This window comes from Thunnus thynnus, chromosome 14 (genome assembly GCF_963924715.1).
Source record: "Thunnus thynnus chromosome 14, fThuThy2.1, whole genome shotgun sequence".
NCBI lineage: Eukaryota > Metazoa > Chordata > Actinopteri > Scombriformes > Scombridae > Thunnus > Thunnus thynnus.
Window position 1 is genome coordinate 11,806,665 of NC_089530.1, and position 23,619 is coordinate 11,830,283.

At 40.9% G+C, this 23,619-nt stretch overlaps 1 protein-coding gene across 10 annotated transcripts in view; it reads right to left on the minus strand.

Moving 5' to 3' along the window:
* Nucleotides 1-23,619, minus strand: part of LOC137196888 (neurexin-1a) — a 270,048-nt gene that overhangs the window by 136,686 nt on the left and 109,743 nt on the right. For 9 of the 10 annotated variants that reach the window (XM_067609836.1, XM_067609837.1, XM_067609835.1 and 6 more), the window contains 6 exons: nt 18,841-19,224; nt 11,167-11,370; nt 9,067-9,093; nt 3,203-3,325; nt 2,053-2,434; nt 572-762 (listed from right to left, as the gene is read on the minus strand). In XM_067609836.1, coding sequence (XP_067465937.1) covers nt 572-762; nt 2,053-2,434; nt 3,203-3,325; nt 9,067-9,093; nt 11,167-11,370; nt 18,841-19,224 — 1,311 coding nt within the window. Of the gene's footprint in view, nt 1-571; nt 763-2,052; nt 2,435-3,202; nt 3,326-9,066; nt 9,094-11,166; nt 11,371-18,840; nt 19,225-23,619 lie in introns of those variants that run through there. The other variant, XM_067609845.1, reaches the window with a different exon arrangement.

Genomic DNA, 23,619 nt, shown 5'->3' on the forward strand with positions numbered 1-23,619 from the left:
GAATCTGGATCTGTGATTGCCAGCCACCCACTGCCCCTGTGATCTTGCTCAACACCAACTCCTACAATCATCATTATTATTATTGCTATTACTATTCATCTCTATGTGGGACTTTCACTGTGCTATGCCCTCTTTCTCTTTCCCTCTTTCCCTCTCTCTTTCTCTCTCTCTTGCTCTCCCTCCCCCTCCTTCTTCCTCTCTCAACCCAACTGGTCAAGGCAGATGGCCGCCCACCCAGAGCCTGGTTCTGTTCGAGGTTTCTTCCCATTAAAGGGAGTTTTTCCTTGCCACTGTTGCCAAGTGCTTACTCATGGGGGAATGTTGGATCTCTGTAAATGATATTGTCAAGAGTACGGCCTAGACCTGCTCTATATGAAAAGTGCCCTGAGATAACTTCTGTAATGATTTGGCACAATATACTGTATATAAAATTGACTTGACTTGACCTGACTTGACCCCGATAGTATTTTTTTATACTATCAGTCACAAACCAGCTTCTCTCACCTCTAGGCCACTGCTGCCCCAGTTTAATGCAGTCTAAAAATATAAAAAATACAGTATCCCTACGCACCCTTTAGGTCCAGGTTTTTGGCTCCTGTGGTAGTCTGGGTGGTAATCTTTGTATCAATCTTGACAGTATGGAGGTTGTTGGTGTCCCTGGAGATGATGACATTGTGCCAGTGGTTGTCATTCAGGGGCTTGTTGGAGTTGCCTTTGATCAAGTGGGCTCCATTCCCCAGGTCAGATACGTAATGCAGGTACCTGGAAACGTATATTTAACAACATGAGTGAAGGCAATCACAGACAGAAATGGAAAGAATATGAACCCATGGCATTGTAGGTATTACTGTAATTCAAAAATATGCATATATACTATAGACAAGTTTAGAAATGTAGACACTTTTCACCACATTTGATTTGTTATCAAGTGATTAACAGACTGAATACAACAGACTAGAGTGTAAATAATAAAATTACGAAGTAGAAAAAATATAATGAACTTCTGAAAACTAGAGTGAGTGCATGTTGTTGGTGTATGTGTTCAATCGTGTGTAGAAATGAGAGTATCAGACAGTGCAGCTGTTTGAAAAGGGGCTATATAATTGGCAGGTTGCAGAATTAACAAAGGTTCTGGGCTGTGCTGAACAAATTGGTCTTAAATTCTTTGGTCTACAGGCAGTTTATGATTCGCATGCTCATTTTAATTAAAATGTATGACTTTAATGTTTTGCTCACTCAATAATACCTTTAACTTCAGGCATTACTTAAAAGAAGGTCATTCTATGGCTGCATTTTAGCAATAAAAATGCATCCTTGTGTAGTTGATTCCCTTTTATGTCGGGTATTTGTTGTGCCTTCATGAAGATTAAAAAGAACAGTAATAGCTGAAAGCTCTTTAAGTAAATATTCTGGCATAGAGGTGATAAGAAAAGAAGTTGGATTCCCGTTGTAATGGCATAAAAATCTGTCAAGAATTATATTAAGTTTGGAAACGGTCATATAGTATGAAGAGCTGCATTATTAAAACCTGAATCCATTTATATGGAGATTCTTACATAAACATCTTGCTTCACTCATATAAAACTAATTCAATGTAGTTTAAAGCTTTCTGCTTTTCCTATTTTCCGGTCTTTCCACCTGGTGTCAAACAGGTGTGTCCTACAAATAAGGTAATGTGTGTGAAAAGAGAAAATCAGTATATTTACTGTGACACAGTGTGACAGCAGCCACAGGTGAACAAAAATAAGAGGGTCACCTACACCAAATCAAACATCTTCTATGGATGATATTGTTTGTTTGACAAGGGTTCTTTTGCCATGGCAGTGCAAAAACCCCACAGTAGTGACTACTGCACCAAATAGGGAGTCAAATCTACTAAAAAGGGAAGAAAATGTCTAAGGGATTACTATTTTAGGGTCCAAAAAGCCCAATTTAAGTGCTTGAAGATATAATAGAATCAATAAAGCTGATATTTTGTGAATGTGACCAGATGTACTGTAGAATTATCAGTCAAAGCTTCTGCGTTCATACTCGGGGTCAGTATCCACTTACCCTTTGACCAGCTCCACCACAATGAAGTCATTTCCATCCCCACTGTTATACAGGATGAGGCCATCAGAGGAGGTGGTCTTAAACTGAAAGAAAAGGTGCATGGAGTAGTAGGCCTGCAGAGTAGTGAGGGTCACATAGCTGGAGCGTGACTTGAAGGTGACAGGGTCAGCAATGATGTTCTTGAAGCCAATCATGGCATTGAGCTCACAGTAATCAATGTCACCATTTTTACAGAGGTCTATGTAGGCCATGCCATTGAAGGAGAGACTCTGGAGGTGGCCAATGAAGTTGGACGGCACCATGGACATGAAGCGCTTCTCTGTCACAATGCCCGTCTCAATGTTATGGAACTCCAGTTGGGTGTGGTCACCTGCCATTTGACCTTTGATCAGCAGAAGGGGGAAGGGAGAAAGGGTGTTATTTGGGGGGGAGGGACAATTAATTAAGCGATGATTTGTGGGTCAACTACACATCTTCTTAAAAATGACAGTAACACCATAGGATGTCGATGAAGAAGCCTGATATTAATTTCAGAAAGAAACATAAAAAAAGTAAGTAGCACTCCAGTTATTACATTTAAGATGTGCAAGCACAACACAACTATTACTATAATAAATGAATAGATGCAAATTTATTTTTAAGATGTTTTGTCTTTTCCTAAGTTTCATTTTTCTGTTTAGACTGTAGTCAAAAGATTAATCACCAAAACTTGCTATTCTCTTGAGGCTGTTGCTATGTAGACAAGTACAAAATGAACATAATAAATGTCTTGAAATAAATCACAACATGTATCTGCTGACAGAAAACAAGGCACAACAGTTTCCATATCGTACCATTAACTACAATAGGATGCACTTTTTACTGAGTATTAGATTTTATGGTCATCAAGTCATCTTAACTGAACATTATTTTATTAGAAGACAAGTTTTATATTTTGCAAATCGAATGTAATAAAATAAGATCAGCAAAATATCAAACCCACCAGAGCACTGTGTGGTATAACACACTTTAAGTCGTGCTTATTCTCTCTTTTGTCTGTAATAGAACATGTGTCTTACCTAGAACATGACAGCCCAACAAGTGTAATGGAAGATATACAATTACAGGAGAAAAATACTACTCAGTTACAGGAATGGAGTTTGAGAAGTACCTTCCACAGGCAGCAGATCATCTACGGTCAGTTTCAAACTCTTGCCCCTCCTGAACACACGTACTGTGTGCCACTCATTATCGTTCAGATTCTGACCCGCAAAAATAGTCTCTGGACCTTTGCCTGCAGGACAGTCCAAACAACGGTTAACACACACGCATGCATAGACACCGCATACATAACAGACAGGCTGAGAGACAGCAGATATGAACAGAATCAGAGAGAGAGGAGGGACACAGTGGATGGGTTAAGTAGTTTGTAAGAGGCAGAAAACATTAAGGTAAACATAGCTAATGGTCCATAAAAACACATCATTCTGACTTGCATTTGCTGCGCTGATCGCACCATTAGATAGGGCGTCACATTTCTGAATTCTCACTGAACACCATTTTCCTCGAACCAAGAGCAGAGAGGAAGTAATCAGGATGTCACATTATTATTACCAACAGTATTCACACTAAGTGTTTTGCTGTAAATATATTACATCTGTTGTTTTAGTTAACTAAAGAAACAAGGGCAAATTATACTTTTCTGTAGATTTTTTCTCTGTAGACTTTTCATTTCTTTGGAGTTTTTTCTCATCTCTATCATGCCACTTGGTGGCAGCAAATAACCACCAAAAGGCTACAACAGAGCGAGGCTCATAAAAAACTGAGCATCGCTCTCCATCTTGTTTACCTGCGACAGTGCAACCCAGTATTTGATTTCTCTCATGTCCTCCACATGAAATGAAATAGTAATACAGAAAGAAATACTTGCATAATGGAAACAGTGTGCTTGGCTGTGAAAAGAACCCTTTTAAAGCAAAACAGAGAGGCTGATGTCCCTGGAAATCCAGTCGTACAAAAGCGAGGAAATACAGAATGTGATTTTTATCAGAACCCTGGAAAATAAATGAGTGTTTTGGAAAAGCAGTAGGTATAGTAGCTGGTAGCTGATACTGTTAGTAGTCTTATGGAAACTGAATGTTCTAATTATTCAGTCATGAATGCTTTGATTAAATCCATAAATAATACCCAATGGCCATTTAGCTGAATAACATTTAACTAACAACATTGCAGGTCTTTGATTCATTCCTTAACTGAATCCTAAAACCAGCATTTTAATATTACATGAACTGTGTCACTGCTAGCAGGCAGTAATTGAAGTGTCACACAGAATCACGGTGGCAAAAACCTCAAGGAGAGATAATCAAATTTAGAATCACAGATAAATCAGAGCAACTGCACAGAATCTCTGTGATCTCACAAGCAGAGAGAGAGAGAGAGAGAAGAAAAAAAAAGAAAATCGCTGCAAGATGCACTTCTGCATTTAGAAATTCCAACATTGGTCCAATTGGGGCAACACATTATTTTTTCATGCTGCCTCCACCTCAGAGGATCTCTGAATTTCTATATAGCTCCAATGTTCCCCTGCTGGGCACACATAACCAAACAGGCCAATGAGGGCGTGCCACTGTGACAGTATTAAAATCCCCAGGCTCCGGATACCTTGCCCACTGTGGGGCGCATTTCAGATGGGTGCCAGGTTCATTCCCCTGAATCCATTTATGGCTATTTATTTCTTCCTTTTCTGCAATCTTCAAAGCCCCGATGCAATGTGTATGCAAATCTGAGGGTGCCAAAGTACTGGGACACACTCAATCTCAGGGGCACAGTTCTGCTTTGTAAGCATTAAACACCGGGGCAGGATTGAAACCAGACGACTGGCGAGGGATTAAGGAGGAGAGATAGGAAATAATGGGATGGAGTTGGACTTGAAAGCATGCTTGATCTTTGCCTTCCATCATCCTGTCCTTGTTGCTCTCCAAGGAGGGAAGAAAAGGAAGGGGAAAAGAGGTCATTCGTATTAAGCAGCACATTCCTCCATAACATTCACTACTGTAGGGCCTGGGTTTACGCCTGTAGCGCAGTCTGTGGCCTAAGCCGCCAGCTGTTGGACAGACATGAAGGGCCTTTAGTCCGCGGTGTGCCACGTCCAGCCATCTCTAGTGCCCTCACTGATGGTGATCTATCTGCAGTGATGGATCTACAGTGATCTCTCCTTGCCTCATTGACTTCAGGCCCAAGGGAACAGAGGAGAAGTGTGGCACAGGGCAGCATGAGAAGATGTGATTATCCAGTCAATCAGCTCTGGCTGGCTGGATGACAAGCCAGATACTGGTGCTGCCTGCCCCGACACTGTGACTCACCCAGGTGGAGGAAAGAGGGACTCGCTGACCAAGCAGCAGGCCGCTACTGCTGGATTACCGTCAAAACAGACATCAAAGTCAGTGCACATGGTAAGGAAAGCTTAGCAGGCCATGCTAGGTGACCTGCTTGTCGAATCAATGCCTTGCTAACTGAAAACCCACCGTGAAAATGTTTGAGCAAGCAGAGGTTAAGTAGTGTTAAAACAATAAATGGAGGCAATCAATATTAAACTGCAGTTTCGTGTTATTTACGTTTATTTGTTCTATAAACTGAGAACCCTTGGTACTGAAAGAGTTGAAAAGATGGCTCGATGTTAGAGCCATCTCATTACCGAAACTGGAGTATTTTTAGCAATGACTGCATAAACATGTCATGTTAATGTTTACTACCTGCTGGCTTGACAGCATGAAGCAACTATAGGGAACGCTCAGTGTTTATTCATAGCTTTTAATTTCAGTCGCTAATGTTTGTTACAAGAACCACTGAGGAAACATGTTAGCCTCTATGTGAAACTAATTGATCACCATCATAAAGAACATCATAGTAATTACTCATTAATTTCAAGAACTTTACTTTTCTTTTCCCTTCACTGGTCTGCACACAGAAACTTCAAACAATATGGTTAAGTTCTGATTTATTTGGTATGAAGTATATCACATGGATGCCTGAGTTTTAACTGAAAATATGTAATTCAATGTGGTAATGATTTGTATAATCATCATTCCCTAAATAACAGATGGGATCTGCTTGATACATTCCATCATTTGTTTTCAATGATTTTATTTTTCCTCATATAAAGGAGAGCACCACTAAACTGTATTACATCAAAGCTTGGGGGAATACTTGATTCTTAGAGACTGTAATGTTTCCATGATGTTTGTTATAACATGTCTTCACTTAAATCTTTATTCTAATTGTCTAGAGGGTGTACATTTTTACATACAAATACCAACTAAAGTTATATCTTTGGCTGATAAGCAGGCAGGATGCATTGTATTTATAAAACTCACCCCCTGTGCATCCTTGCTTCAAATCACCCTCTCATTTATCATTTTTGCATGCACAGAGGTATAATATCCATGTAAAAGAATCCCTTGTAGCTCTTTCACACTAAATAAGTCAAAATCAAAAGATTGATGCATGGATAAGATCAATTATGAGAGAAAAACTGCAGTGAGATGTTGCCCAAGAAGGTCATGGCAAGAATAATCACATAAAGTTGCCCTCATCACGGCATCCCGGCTACACTGTAAATTGTGATTACACTGCAGTTCAGGTTAATGAATAATAGAAGACCAGAATGGCAAAATGACAAAAAAGCCGATCTGTCACGCAATATTTTTAGCTCATATTTTTAGTTTGTTGTCACTCAGTGCCTGTTAACAGTGTTTAAGTCAAAGTGGCAGTGTTTTCTTCAGACAGCTCTGGGCAGCCCCAGGGAGCCTAGGTCCCTAATTGACAGTGATGTGTTCTTTGAGTCGGTGCTGAAATTCTTCATCCACCAAGCTGACCGGAGCTACAGCGCCTGACAAGACACATTAATTAATGCAGAAAAAAAAGAAGACAAAAATAACACAGCGAAAAATAACAACCTAGGACAAAATATTAATTAAATCTAACTCCTAAGTGGAAAGAAAGATCTGCTGTTCCCTACTTTGTCCTCTATTTTACTTAAACATTTACTATATTTAAATATTTATGATCATCTCCTTTGTATGTTCATAGAATCAAGATATATAATATTGTGTGTGTTTTAGTGATGTGCAGAAAACCATTCAGGCTACAGACTTACATGTTAATATATATATATATATATATACACACACACACACATATCCATAAAACACCAATTATTTCTGCAAATATAATATTGTAGCACATATTAGTAATTTAAGACTTGTGTTTATGGAGAATTAAGGACCTACATTAACAAACTATGTCAAACAGATTCCAGACTCCCTAACATAAGTACAGCTTGTCAACATAAAATTCCTTAAAATCAAAAACAAACCAGTGCTGTATAATATTTTGCTTTCCACAGTAAATGAGAAACCAGCCAACCCACATTACTTTGCACTTGGCTGTTTGATGCCAGTATCTAAAGCAATTATTACACTCTACCTACATCTTAAAGATGTTATTTCTGTGGAATTTAGAGCACTTATTCCACCAGCGCTACACTGAATAGGACTACCTTTCCCTTGTCTATTTTATCAAAATGATGAGTGCAACTAATTGAAATTGGAAACCATTAGTAGAGAAAAGAAATAATTAAATATAGAAATAAAACTCAGTCAAACGTACGGCAAATATTAGAATAGGAGCTACTGGTGTTCAGTATGTGCACAGATTACGCCTTCACACTATTATCATAAACCAAGAATGACCTTTTAAAGCATTGGAAGGGGGAATTAGAGCTTAGAGCTTTTTATTTGCATACACAAACAAGGGACGCAATCCAAGATGCATGAACAATGCTATTTAGCATTTAGAAAGGTGTTAAGAAGGGCTGGCTCACAGAAGCATGTCTAGAGGTCACATCATGTGATTCTGTGCGGAGGCGTTTGTTGTGTGAGTCTCCGCTTCTCATCAGACAATGACCTTCAAATACTGTATCACACAAAGACATCCAACACTCATGTTTTCAGGGGAAAACTGCTTGTCCCTATATACAGTACTGTATGTGGAACCGACACTCTATACTCTATCTCTAACAGAGCTTAAACTGTCTCATTTATATTGGTATTTACTGATACTGAGTGTGTCTGTCATTTTAGAACCATTAAACAGGAAGAGGTTTTGTGTATTATGACTCCGGAGAAGTAATTATTAATTCATTACACTTCCTGAATAATAAATGTCAGGGATTTTTACCTCCCAAAATATTGTAATGTAACCTCTTTGTTGAAGCACACAGACATACACAAACACACACACACACACACACACATACACACACACATATCCGCCATGAATCCCACAACAAGATCTATTCTCTCTACCTCATCCCTTTCTTTCTGCTCTGTGAGGCAGGTTAATGAGAATAATAAAATCACACTCTGTATTTCCTCTGTGCCTTGAATGGCCTCATCAATTTACAACCGGCGCAACATACTGAAGTAGAAAGGAAACAAGAAAAAAAAAAAAAAAAAAATGCAAGGAGGAGACAAGGAAATCATGCATGTCTAAAATACCTGCGTTTAATATCAGTTTGAATTCGTGAGTGAAAAGGTTCGTTAATTAGAAACAACTCGGTGTGTAGAATCACAGCTGACTGCAATATTTGGGTTTGTCATTAATTAAAGCCTCCCTCCTTGTCCTCCCCGCTCATTATTCTCCTGGACAGCTGACGCACACACACCACCACCAAGCATTTCTTATGTATCCATAGCTCTTGGAATCGGTATGATAACATATATGTCAGTACAAGGTACGAGTCAGATATTTGAGTGCACTGATTGAATTCCCGTCGCCATAGCTTTGGGACGTTTGAATGTCACAGTCATATAATGGCTGCAGAAAAGTAATAGCATACATTGGTTTATCAATCAAGCCTGCTACATAACTTGAAATCTAAAAGCACTTCTACTGTAGGAACTAAAACATAAAATGTCCAGAAACATTAGAGTTAGAGAAGAAGCAGAAGAAGAAGAAAGGTGAACAGCAACTTACTGGAGGTACAGTTAATCCTGATACAATCTAGATGGGGGAGAATAGATGAGAGATAAATTCATCTTTCAACGTTACAGCTGCAGACATCATTAAAGCATACAGTCCACCCCTCTGGGGACACACACACGGACACTGTCCGTCCTCTGATGCTCTCAACCATGGCCCCGAGGTGCAGCGTGCTGGTAAAAGCACTGCAGTGTAGTTGCGCCAGAGGAGCACGGCATGGTTTTACAGGGATACATATCACAGCAATGTGGGATACAGAATCATGAGAGCTGAGAGTTTAATTATATGACATTCTGTGCTCATCTATGAAGCCAAAGAATATTTTTTTTACATGTTGCAATCTGGAGAATGTCTTTTTTTTTTTATTTTTAGGATGAGATCTTCAATGAGAGCATCAGATTTTGGTCAGGGTCAGACAGGGCCAGTTGAGGGATATTCTAATTCTCTCTCTCATCTATGTGTCTCTATCTGTCCATCATTAAGTTATAAAGTCTTAATCTCCAATGCAAAAACTGCAATAGTACTTCCACTATTCCTGCAGGTTCTATAAGCAAGGCTAGCAGTGATGGAAAATAACTAAAAATATTTTAAGTATTTACTCTATTATTTTTACTACTTAACTCCATTATATTTATCTGACAGCTGTTATTACTAGTTTGGTTTCAGTTGAACCTTTTACATACAAAACATATGATCATTTTGTAAAATAGGATGCACTGTTTGATTTTGAAGTAGGTAAAATTAGCTTAATCTCAACCATGTGTGACATTAAAATGTTACAACATGTTAACACATAGAATGTCACTATTAATTTATCTTTATCTCTTTTTTTTTTACCTTCCTGTTTCCTTAGGCTGAGCTTGTGTTGTGCTCTAAGAAAGGTGACCCAGATCGAACCCCTCCCCTCTTTCCCATTTGGCCCTGCCTGTCGTGTGTTGTCAACCACAGCAGAAAAGTGGTCGCAAACAGCCAGAGACCAGCACTAGCCTACCCTTACAGGGAATGCTCTGCTCTTTCAAGGAGGGACGAGGAAAACAGGCTTTCAAATGCTGATGGCCGGGGACAAACTCAAAAACTCTATAAAGTGTCAAATATAATTCAAAAGAAAACAAAACATGGTGACCTGTTGTTTTCATCAGAGGGCTTTTTCTTTTTTTTTTTTTTTTTTTTTTTTTTTTTTTTTGCAGTTGCAATGATCTGACTTGTCAGCCCTGTCAGTGTGTGGCGCTGTTGTCTTCCGTGGTGGGACACATGCTTCCTTGTGCCTGACAGCAGACACAGACTGTCTACTTTGTATGCACCACTAAACGGCTGCGTGGAGCCCATTTCTGTTTAGCCAGTGGAAAGGAGAAATAGATGGCTATCATTTGTGTGGCGTTGCTCTGTTTGAGAGATATCAAACTTTTCACAGGCATCATTGGATCCTTTTCCTGAGCAAATACACACGCATAAACACAAATTCACACACACGAGAATGTCTGTGTCTTTCATTTTGTCCTCAATTTTCAGTTTTTTTTCTCTAGGTGAGGGGGGGGGGGTTGTCTTTTCCTGTGCTCATTTAAGACACAGTTGCTGGTTTATGTGCAATCCTCCTACAATGATTAAAGTGGATAGGTGAACTAATGACAAAAAAAAAAAGATAAAAAAAACATGTTTGAGCAGCAACTGGCCACAACTCACAATTAAGGGCTGCAACACATTAGGTAACCACTGGATATATTTGCAAATGAAACAGCACCAGGAAAGAATACAGCAGTGTGTGCACTGTAAAGGCAATTCCCTTTATACCAATATACATATAAGGATGCTGATCTAAGGTTAGTTGATGGAGTGGGTAGCGAGCATTCCCTGCTGGGCGACGGCAGCTGTGTGCTCAACTGGCAGTGAGCGGAGAGCCGCAGACTCTTGCATTGAAAGTTTTTTACACCATCTCCTTCTATTCCGTATATATGTACAAAATATCTAATAGGTTAACTGTGCGAGATGGAGAGTGTGCATGTGGCTGTGTGCATCTGAAAAGTGTTGTCAAGCTTAATTTCGTTTTATTTGACGCGTGACTTTGCTGCTGCAGTCAGTGTATGTCCGAGGCGTTACCTAAATTGACAGTCAGGCGGACGCGGCCGCTCTCCAGCTCTAAACGCAGGGTGTCACCAGAGTCCCGGGAAGTGGTGGCTATTAGGATGCCGTAGGCTCGTTGGGAGCGGAAGCGCAGGGACACGTCTTCGGCTTCCGTGTGCATCACCACCGGCAGCTGGACCTTCATAAACTTACTGCCGTCGTAGCTGAGGACGGTCGCCTCTGCGGGAGAGAACGAGGAAGAAAAAACAAGATGAGTGATCGGTAAAATGGAGTGCAGCAGTTTTACAGCAATCCAATGACCGGGGCTGTCAGTTCAGCTTTAAATTATGTCCTATTTGTGGATCTAATTTAGTGTTATGACTTTCAATCTTGATGAAAGAAATGCATTAGGGGGAAAGATATTAAGCAGGGAATATGTATCCGAATACAGCTCTGTGATTTGGAGGTCACCAAACACATAGAAAGAAAGTCTATTATGTGTCTGTCACACAGATGCTTTCAGCCTCTACAACTGCAATACTGCTGTGCTTGTACTGAGCAAGCTTAGCAACCTGCACCGACTTGTCATCCGGCATCCACTCCGCTCACGGAGAAATTATTAAACTATGAAGTTGACAAACACAAGGATGACTACAGTTTTCCAGGAGTGTCTCTTTAGACACGAGCTCTGCAGGTTTGTTAAGGAAGACGTTTGTATCACACCAACCGCAGAGAGCGAGTCATTTTGACTGCTGATGAATCCAACAATTACACTACTTAAATTACAAATATGAATCAGTGGGCCAAGTCGAAACTCACTGAGCGAGTGACTTCTAAATGACATGTAAGCAGACGCAGTATGTCATCTAAGAGCAGTGTGTAAAGACTTGTCACAAGTCTGGCATCATATTACAATGTGTACGAAGGCTGACAGCTACACAAACTCTCTCCGGTCCCTGTCTGCCAATTTAGGCGGTGGCCTCCATCAGTGAAAACGCAGAGTATGGAGGCAGGTGCATGCTAGTACAGGAGTGGGAAAAAAAACGGAAGGCAGTGGCAATGAACACATCGTGACAAATAAATAAAGATCTACTTAAAAAAAAAAATCTCACTGGAAAGGAAATAAAGGTAACTCAATCAATATAAACCCACAGAGTTAATGTTCTACTAGACAAGTGGCAGCATTGCAGCCACAATTTTTGTATCTGCAATATAATAGTGACAAACTACAAAAGGACAAATTGATATTGACCGAGGAAAAAAAAATATCAACAGCGAGAGATTTGTAATAGTCTGTGGACCTTGAATATTGAGCTTCTGCTTGGGGTGACTGCATTTACTCAAAGCATTAGGCAGCCGTCTGGAGAAATGCTGGGGAGATTGTTTAACGCTGGCAGGAGTTTGTAACAGCATTTCCGGGAGTGTAACTAAACCATAACCCAATAACAAAGCCATTACTGCAGCTGCAGTGCCGAGACAGATAGAAGCCGAGTTGGAGGGAAGGGAGATGGAGAGTGGTGGGGTGATAGGGTACCAATGTACACACACCACCTCATCACCACTTCCTCGTCACACAGAGCCAATGTCACATCCATCCCCCGGGATGACTCCGTCACATTCCTCACCCAAATCCAATTTCTCCACGCCCTCCTGGGGTATGCTGCAGATGACAGGGGCGTGTGACAAACGAGTCCTCACTGCTAAACTGTCTGCTTCCTGCCAGGCAGCTAAAGCAAAGAGCTGCATTTGGAAACTGTTAGCAGATGCCAGGAAAAATGGAGCAGCAACTGTTCAAGCTCCTAATACTTGAAAAAAAAAAAAAAAAATTCCCTAGATATTTACTGTAATATTAGCTACAATGTACACCCGATGAGAGCATTTACTAGTTGCAGCAAGTATTTGACTTCTTCTCTGTCAGTATCTATGCTCCACACTGTATACAAATAAACTATAACTCTCTGTTGTTCAGATGTATGTTGGAGTTGGGTAGATGTGACGTGAAAATTGCTTCTACCAAACAATGAGTGACACATCTGTATAGAATTCCTGCTCCAGCATAAAACCTACACCTTTTAAGATGCCTCAGCCTCATACAGGATCTATTATCCTTGCAAAAAAAAGAAAGAACTTTCTCAAGGTAAAAACAAAACACACGAGAAAAAAAAAAAAAATCCAACACATGTGAGGCACTAAATTACAACGCCGCTGATGATAAATATCTCGTCTTTATCGTCGGTGTCACCTCTGGATTGTTAATTACCGACTGCATGTAATGAGTCTAGTCAATTGAATGTCATTATGACAACAAACGCCTACTAAGAGTCACGGTGAGAGGAAAAGTAATGATGTGAATGTACCCTCTGCAACATCTCTTATAAACCGTACATAAATAAGTCAGAGTAGGTGGGAAAAAAAAAAAAAAAAACCCAATCACAATTGGCGTTAATATTGCATCTCATCAAGATGTCACCTTTGCTAAGATTCAAATAAGAAGGTTGTCTAAAAAGTCATAAATAAGAAAAGTCAAGATAGATATGACAATATGGGGGCTGACATGTGAGGGACTCATAACCTAATGCAAAGTGAGCACCAGTCAAAAAATCCAATCCTGGAAGCCCAGTCATTTTTAATGGCACTCCCATGTTTAATATCAAAATAAATGGAGAGGAATGACGCTGGAGCTTCCATCTGTGCCAACCCAACAGGAGGCTGTCAGAGGGGAGATGGAGCTTACCAAACTAAACCAAGCATTTATTTTCTGTCTTGTAAAGCACAATACAACATTGTTTTCTGATTTTCACAAGAAAATAACGAGCGAGGGGGGGGAGGAGGAGGGGGGGGGTGGCTTTCAGAGTAACAAATAAGGCTGTGCTACTAACAAGGGGGAGTAATGGCAGACAGCACACAGTTCTCCCTCCATTCTCCCTCAAGGAGAATGGGCTCTGCAGGAAGGGAGAGCTGTCAGCTGCATGTCACAGGATTGTGATGTCCCACAGTAACAGGGCACCAGGCCCAATCCAATCCAAAATTTGCCGGAAAACAACCGCCAAAGGCAAAGATGTATGTTCAACATCCATAATAAACAGGAGGAAATGGCTCAGAGATATCATAAATAATTCAAAGCCGCTCATGTCTTCTTCACCACAGACTTCTTTGAGTATCTTAGTATACAGATTCCAAGAAATAGACTCGCTCGCTATTAAATGTGTGAAAACAACCTGCCAGCTAAGTGGATTTCTAGAGACAGGGAAACTATTCTCTCCATACAGAAAAGAAACAGCATCATTCTGGGCCAACTTCACATCTGCTGTCCCACGTTTGGCTCTGTGGCTGTACTCCAACTTCATTAGGGCTAGGAAATTAGAGCAAAGCTTGAAAATGGATCAGTGTGTCCATTCAGAGAGGTGCAATCTGCAGCTTCAACTATAGTGCTGTCAGAAAAAAAAAAAAAAACGCAACAGCAAAGATGGTAAAGATTTAGTTATGAGCAAATCAGTTTTTTTTCAGCCCTTGGAGACTATTAACAGAGAATTACCATTTGGTTTAATGATTTACATGTTAATCTTCAGTCTTTGGTCTTTGATTGTGCTTTCAAGGTCTCTTAAGAGCTATTATCAGACACTGTAGAAACCAGACATCAAAAGCCCCAATATACAGTTTTAAAATAGTCTTTGGACAAAGAGTGAGAGACTAATTGAATGTTTCCTTTAGGATTGTGTACTTAAACAATTTGGATACTTCTGTGAACTTTTGTGAACGTCAACTATACAACGCATGCTTCAATCCTCAGAAAATCATCCTCGGTACTCTTGCAGTCACATTTTCCGTGTTTTTTTCAACCACTTTTTTTCTGCACATCTGTGTACATGGCTCAAGGGCGTGAGACAACCAGTTCTCTCTAATTTGTGGATAGATTCAAGTGTGGTGAATGGTGACTAATACACACTGTGCTGTCAAAGGGCATGGCTAAAATATGTTTTAATGCTAAAACCGCAGCCATATTCCCCTTTAAGGGCATTTCACAATTATGCAATAACATTCTGCACCTCTCGGCTTTTGCTTCGGACCAGTGGCAAATGGCTTTATGCTCTGAAAAGCAATAAATATGCTCAAAGAACAACTTTTTCTATAGTTGTACTAATTTACATAATGGTATGATGTATTCTGTTCAAATGTGTTGATATTGCCATTGTTGACTATGTTTTATAGCATGGAATCCTACACCTATTGTATATACTGGTAATATATTACAATATTATGGATTCAAGGTTCAAGTTAATGATGTGTTCCAAAAGAGTGACCCACAGTAAAGGCCTACTACGCCAAAACGAAGCTCATAAAATGACAGGTAAAAGCACTGTGCAAATGAACTGCTGCAAGTTTACATGACGTATATGTCAGCAAACTGTGTGTGTGTGTGTGTGTGTGTGTGAGTGTGTGTATGCGTGCAGCGCATGTGGTGTACAGTGAGCATAGGTGTGTATCGATCTGAACATTGATCTCCAGCGTCTATCTTTATTCAACGCAGGTATGTGTAAGTAAACATTCATCTGCAGCCGCTGTCCATGTGAAATAACGCAGGCACTGTCAGTGTTGGAATCCAGCATGTCATATCTCATTAGGGAGTACGTGCGTGTGCTGCGACGCACCTTCTGCCATCTGGGAGGCTGCCTTAACCTCACACTGCAAGACTAATATTTGGGCTAATTAGCAACTGGAGGAACAATGAAGGGGAAGACATTTGGGATGCAAGGGGAAAAATTGCTTTGTCTGCTTAATTAAAATCTCTCAAAATAGGGCGAATAGCTTCATGGTTCTCTTCCGAAGCTCCACCTCTTGTTCCTTCCACTCGTTGTCATCCTCCTCCTCCACCATATGCAGTAGCTGTATTTTGCCACCGGGTGGTACACCATGCATGGATAAGTGAGAGCTGGGGTAATTCTTTTGACAGCTCCTCGGCCTGCTGGTGCCTGCTTCATCCTACCAGCGCAGAGGCAATCTGGAGCCATCAAAACAGCTGGCAGCACGCCAGGGCCCATCCTCCGTACCACTGCACCCACTCACACTCTTGCCAATGCCAGTCTCGAACACAGAGCAGAGACAGCCAGAAAACAAGGAGAGTCGAACACAGGAGCCGAGACGCCAGAAGACGCTCGGATGTTAGGAGGGAGGAGAGAGGGGTCACGGTGGCAGGGACCTTTGCAACGTGCGGTACATCCTGTGAGGCTGTTTCCGATGCAGAGCTACATGTTTTCTGCTTTAGTTTCAGATGAAGTCAGGATGGATTATATCTTTTTGAACAAAGAACGCTCTCTGGATAAGTAATTATCTTCCTGAAGTGAAACAATCTGTATCCCATGCCCACTCCACCACCCTCATGTACTGTGCCCTAATTCCTGTCAACAATTAGCTAGAATGGAAGTGCACATATGGAGAATCAGAGCAACACAGAGCCAAGCCTAACTGACACATTCATCAGAGATGGAAGAGATTCAGTTTCTCTCTTTGTTTCTGTTGTTTTTTTTCCCCTCCCCACTCAAATTAAATATACATTTTCTTGTCTCAGCATTAACTACATTACTCCATCGGCAAGACTTGTCGCACGTCATGATACATTCATGACAAACTGCGAACAGGACAAATACAACATCTTTCTGGTATCGCATTACTCGCTTCCATTTGACAGATTTCTACCAGCGTCCAGCTATGTCATTTGCATTATAACCAGACAAATTCAATATCCCGATCACAGAATATTTAGGCAACACTATTTCATAAGGTGAATGACTTAAGCTCAGAGAAGAAGTATAAGCACGAGCGGAGATGACACATGCGTGGGATGTGTTACATTCCAAGTGGAGTTAATTTTTTTCCGATGAGAGAACCTGTTCTGCTGTCGTCCCTGTGCAGATGCATCACACTGTGATAACGGTGTCACATGCTTCGGCTCTTTTTGACATTTGCCTCGATTATGCATATGTTAACTGTTTTTGCTCATTTGCCACTATCGCTTCCACGATGAAGGCTCATACTGCTGCGACATAAAAGAGTTACCACTTGAGTGTAATCCTGGCTTTAAGGATTTATAAGGATATATTGTAGATATTGTGTGGATCCAGGGTGATATTTGTGTTGCTATGATATTCAATATTAATTCACAGCATACAGTAGTTTTACATAAAGTAAATATCCACTCCAACTGATGCTTTTGGTTATTATTAATTCATGAATACAAAATAAACATGCCATTAAACCACTTCAAGTATGATTGAGCTCAAAAACTTGTGAATAATAATATTTGTAGACTCTCAACTGATTTCCATTACTCCCAAATCCAAGACTGTTAATATAATATTGCAAATCTCATCAGTGAATGAACTATACATATACGACATATTCATTCACTCGGTCTGATTATGTAAATAAGCTTGAAATTCCAATTTTAAATCAGAAAATAATTGCCTCAGCGCAGACCATATTAACAAGTGAAGGATTTAGCCGTCACACAGCTGGTGGTTTTCATTGGGCTAGATTTCAATCAAAGAGGTCAAAGGGCAATCCTCCGGTCAAAAAAGGCCAACGGGCTAATGCTGAAGAGGCAGAAAAATAGGGCGACAACCATGCTGAGCTTTGCATTCATTCAAAAACAAACATCAATCTCTAATGTAGAGAGCAGAGAAATGTCTTAACTGTATGACTTTTTTTTTTTTTTTTTGATACTGTAACAACAAAAAGCATGTGCAGTGGAGTGTTAAAGCCAGTTTAGCAAGACTGTCTCCAGGGAAACCTTAGGGAAATGCAGCTCTAATTATAGCCAAACACATAAATTGTGTGGTTATAATGTCAAAGCTATATATCAAAGCTATAATTCTACCCAAAAAAAAAATACATCACTGAGGAATTTGAGAAGATAATGTCTTCTCTTAATCCACTTTGTACACCTTTGAAAACCTTGTTTTACATACATCAAACTACTGCAGAGTCAGCTAAGACATGGAGCTTTAAGAGTTCACTCTGTGACACTCACTTCTCCCTACTTCTCTTCTCCGCCAGAGAGAGGGATAAGTATTCTGCACCAGGTCTGGTCATGAGCGAGTGGTTTGATGAGCCAAATGGTTAGAAGAAGACAGCCAATTTACAGACTGGTGTGCATGGTGGACGTGACCAGCAGTGTCTCAGAGGTGCATCAGTCACCTGCCACTCAACGTAGTCTAACATCAGCCGGCCGACACTCTGCATACTCCGGTTCATTCTGTCCGCCTCTCTGTGGTTGTCTATCTCCGCACATATACTTCCCTTCCTGTCTTATATCACTTTCAGTTTGGTGTTTGAGAGCTGCTGATGTTTAACCATCAGCCTAGATAAAAAAGACTACCTGCAGGCTTTTGTCTGGTGACGCTGTGCGAGCTGAACTTGAAAGGAGGTATCTTTCAAACAACAACAACAACAAAAAAATACTAAAACCATAGTGGGTAATTAAAACCATTCTGTTTTTTTTTTTTGCTTTCCTTTGATGTCAATTATAGTCACATTTCTATGATCCCGTGCATATCTCAGAGAACAATGCATAGAGAGGTAGAAGTGTGTCCCTGTGCGGCATCGTCAACATTTCGCACAGACAAACCCAGATTGTGCCCACCAGACAGAAATCATGTGCTTCCTAATAGCTGGGTAGAAAAAAAAAAAAATGAGACAAAACCAAAGTCCTACCTCTTTCACAGGAGCGGCCCAGGTATCCAGTTCCAGAGCAGTCACACACATAGCGGTTCCAGCCCTCTCTACAGACCCCATTGTTTTGGCAGGGGTTGCTCAAACACTGTTTTGGAGGCTCCTTAGAGCAGGAGGGCTTGACCCCAGCAGCCTTCTGGACCTCGGCCAGGCGCCGGACATCCTTACTCTGTCCGTCAATGAATAGATCCCGGATGCAGCCCACGTAGCCGTAGTTGAGCAGCGCTGTCCACACCTCGGTGGGGAACACCAGGCCCATTTTGTTCTCCGGCAGACCCCCAAGGTAAAGATTGTCATCCAAGTCCAGGATCTCACTTTCTCCAGGGGCTGTATAGGCAGTGCGGAGGGTGTTGATAGAGATGGTGCCTAAAAATAAGATACAGTAGGGTAAATCTTTTTTTTTTTTTTGAGCAAGTATGAGGTTATTTACTAGACGGACAGATTATACCACCGACTGATGACCTAGATGCCAAAAGACGCTACCTGCCCTTCATTAACACAAATATGCAGAGAAGAACATTTTGAAGATGGTTTGATGAAGAAGTTAGGGTAATTAGTGTTATCCATCTAGACAGGGTCAGGGTTTTCTTCATTTAGAATGACTGATGAGTGTTGATAAAACACATTAATCACAGGACAGCTAGTCTATTAGTAGCCTAATATGGGATCCCTAAGAGCATCCTCTCCATTTTCCTTGGATTTCCCATAATAAATCTACTTTATCTATAAAGCAGTGGTCATAAAAAAGAAAGGAGAGGAGAAGAAAAATCGGTGCCCCTTCTATCATTTCAGCCCACCAAACAAAAAAACATCGTAGCCATCTTTTTGAACTTGATTAACGGACTGCAGGCTGTTTTTTTTTTTTTGTTTTTTTTCCACCCTGTCTCTCCTTCTGTTTGCCTCTCCAACACATAAACCTGCAATGAGAGTCTGTGTGTTTCCCCACCATGATTTATCGCTCTCATTCAGGTTTAATTCTCGATCTGGAGCACGGTAAACAACAGCGGACATGACTGGACTGTAAAAGCTGTGGAAAGGAAGGCCTTACTGTGGGACTCAGACCAAGTGATTAATTTGTATATGGATCTGTTACTCTCAGCGCAGGAGCCATTGTGGATCTTTAATTAATGGTCGCTGCCTTTCGCTGCCCGCATCCTCGTCCAGTAATCTATATACCACGCTGCTGAGGATCCGCGCAGGCCACTGCCTGGGGAGAGTGGAGGAGAAATAGTGGGCTAAGGATGCTCAAAAATAAAATTGCCATAAAATAATAATTTGCATTTTGAGTGGCAGATGCATGCCATGACAGATATGAAGGAGCTATTAGCTGATTGCCTCGGGCTAAATGGCAGAGTCCTAACTGCTTGCATGTGGAATGGGGAGCAGAGCTTTTAAGTTACTTTCCTCCTCAAACTGTTTATGTTGGGAAACAAGCCCTAAGCCACACATGAATTTTCAGCAGGGCTGCCTAGCACATTTTAGAGACACATTAGACATTAAATTGGGCCTTTCACATTTCATTACTGCTACCATTAGCATGCATGAATGTACATATCACAATTAATAATATGTATGATAAATATCTCTGTGTAGTTTTTTTTTCTTCAATGAAAGCACATTTTCATTGTGATTTGCTTTGCTTTTTTTGATCCGTTGAATCTGAAGATAAGCTGCCACAAAAGATATTGAAACCAGTCTTTGAGAATATTGTAATCTTAGTTGTGAATGTTCTCTATTGCCAAGGTGAGTCAGCCTCCTTGCGAAAGTGCTTGAGAGAGACAGCTAAGGACCTATTGCACAATGATTAACCTGGTCCCACTAACATGTTCCAGCTCTTTTCTCAGGGTCTTGGCCCCAGGCATCTGTTCCAGCACTTTCCTGCTGCCACCCACTGCCCCTGCTCTCTCCAGCCACATCTGTTGTGACTTCCAAGCTTTGCACACTTGGCAAGGGCCACCCGTCATGCAGCCAGAACAGCTCCCTTTAGGTTATAGCTAACGAGCTCACTACATCAAACTCATTAGCGAGGAAACTTTTCTTGGAGTAGAGCAGGTGCCCGGCTGAAGAATGAGCATCAATATGATCAGCGTGCGTTTGTGGATGGAAGTATCTGCACTCCGGTTATCATTTACTGTCAGACCTCACCGCATGACAGGTAGTAGATGTGATATGACACATATCTGGTTTGTAACATTATATTATGAATTATACATTTCACAAAGTAAATACTTCAGGAGTCATCATCTGATGACTTCATTACATCTATACTTGAGTGTTATTACAGTCTTAAATAGCAAACAAGGATGTTGTAAATCTACAGTAAGCATGTCTGTCTAAATGGATGTAAGTGGGAGACAAGAGAAGCATGTCAGCATCTTTCAGGCATCTGCTCATAGTGCTCTGCTTACTTGTCACAGTCCTGTAAGGAAGTTTGTAAACACAGTCAGGCTATGTTAAGTCAGAAGGCACTATAGAATCCCATGGGGACATGTGCCATCGCCAGGCTAGCATCATAGGAAACATAATGCACATACGCACATTGTAGGGCTATGTTTGGAACATTATTCATAGCCAAAAGGGGAAGGGGACGTGTCTCTGTGAATGCTACTGAGCATAAAAGAGGAGGAGATGGATCCAGAACAAGATGGGAACATGGAGATAAAGATGTCTGGAAAGGAGATGAGGGAGGGGTATATGATGACAGATAAGAAAGCAGATGAGGGAACACAGCAGCAAATAATATCTTGAGGAACAAGCACAGGAGGTAAAGTATAGGAGATGATCAAAAATGATAATGTGGGCAATAAATGGCGATGAATAATGATGATCGGCGTTACAGCCGACTTTAAACACTTCGACCGCATTTCTGTCTCTACCTCGCTTTCTCCGCCGTCTGACCCGTAAGTGGTACTCCATCATCAAACCTGAAGCCAGGGGTCTAAATGACAGCTCAGATCTCTCGCACTTTCTGCATCAGCAGCTGGGCTCAACTTGGCATGATGTCCCCTAACCCCACTCACACATCCCCAAAACATGTTAGACAGGGGATTACTACAATCCAGTTAGGGCGATACGGCCAAATCTCTCTATGTGATTGGATTCTCTGTAGAGAGAGAAGCTTGAGTGTGGGCTGTGGGGATGTGTTGTCTACGGTATATGTGTGTGTGTGTGTGTGTGCGCGAGCGTGCATCTGCTTGTGTACCGTGTGTGAAGTAGTTGTGTGCGTGTCCTCGCAGGAAGTGGGGCTACAACAGAGCAATGTCCATGTAATATCTCTGATGGGTGACCCACGGCACTCCCAGCCCAGAAGCTCTCACTTAAAAGCAGAGTGTCTCTTAGCGTCTCTAATGCATTGAGGTTAGAAGATGCTGTCTGAGAGCAAGAGTCCATTTACACGCTTGCTTCCTGTAGGAAGAGCCGACTAAACTAAATAGGGCAGGGATCATTATCTGCTATTGTCATGGCTGCAATAAGTGTTGCACATGGAGGACCCGGCTACAGATAATTATGTCTGGTTGTTGTGTTGCACTTTTGTTTTGAGTGATGAGCTTGGTGGTGTGTATTAATAAAATACCTGACACGCAGATGAAAAGCCAAGTGTACCATATGTTCCGTGACTCACGCTCTTAGGGGACTAGTGAATTATTATCTTATGTTTTAAAATTACACTTTACTTCTATCAAATATTAAAAAAGTACAGCATAGCACAAGGGCAATGGGGTTTATAATACCCCACACAGACAAGGCTAGCATTATGTCCTTGGAGGGGCTGGACTCCTTTACTGAGCTTCACATGTGGACCATTAAAACTGAATGATATGTTGAATGGGATTGAATGAATTCCACAAATGAACCATTTATTGATTTCACATAGCTCTTTGTCTTAGCTTTTAGCCAAATAACAATGTGCAGCAATCATCTATTGAAAAATAAATATAAAAATCTGCATTTAGAAAAGCTATTGTGAAAGTTTTTACATCATTTTATTTGTACAAATCTTCTATTTAATGCACCATTAAAATTACATGTACCCTGTGGGAATGGAAATCGCATGAGGCTTATTCAGTACAAAGGAAGTGCAAAAATTCTAATGCTTCCATTTGAGGTGCAGTGCACACATCATTACACACTGCAAACAATAGTGCTTTGTGCAGTTCATAGAAATCTCGAGATGGGAGATTTTAAGATTTAGGAGGGCTGCTTACTCGTAGAATTTAATTGGCTTAAATTTAAAGGGTGTGCAAAGATAAAATAGCGCTGGTGAATTTCAAATTTGCTTTGCATCTTGAAACACTGTTTTTCAGCATTTCCAGCCATTTTGTTAGCCTTCTCACATGGGAAGTCATATTGCAGAGACCTTTTTATGTCCCCTTTACACTCCAGTATGTAAGTGTTGATGCCTTAGACTTGAGGAAAGGAAGAAAAGTTATTCTGAAATGTCATTAGTGCACAGCTCAGCACAGCACTGTGCAGTAACTGTCTCAGTCCTGGGAGAGACCACCTCCTGTTTCCATGGAAACTTAGGCAGGGTAGACAGAGAGAACAGCGAGTAGAGAGAGCTCGACTAACAAAAAAAAAAAAAAGATGTTCGATAGCTTTTGTGTGCGTTAGTGTGTGCATGTGTGTACTGTATGTGGGGGTGGACGATGGGAGGTTAGACAGATAATGAGCACAATCTAATTTAGCAAAACAGCATTTCTTATAGTTTGGCCAACCATAACAAAATCCTGTAAATGTATGTTATTTGAGATGTCACCCACA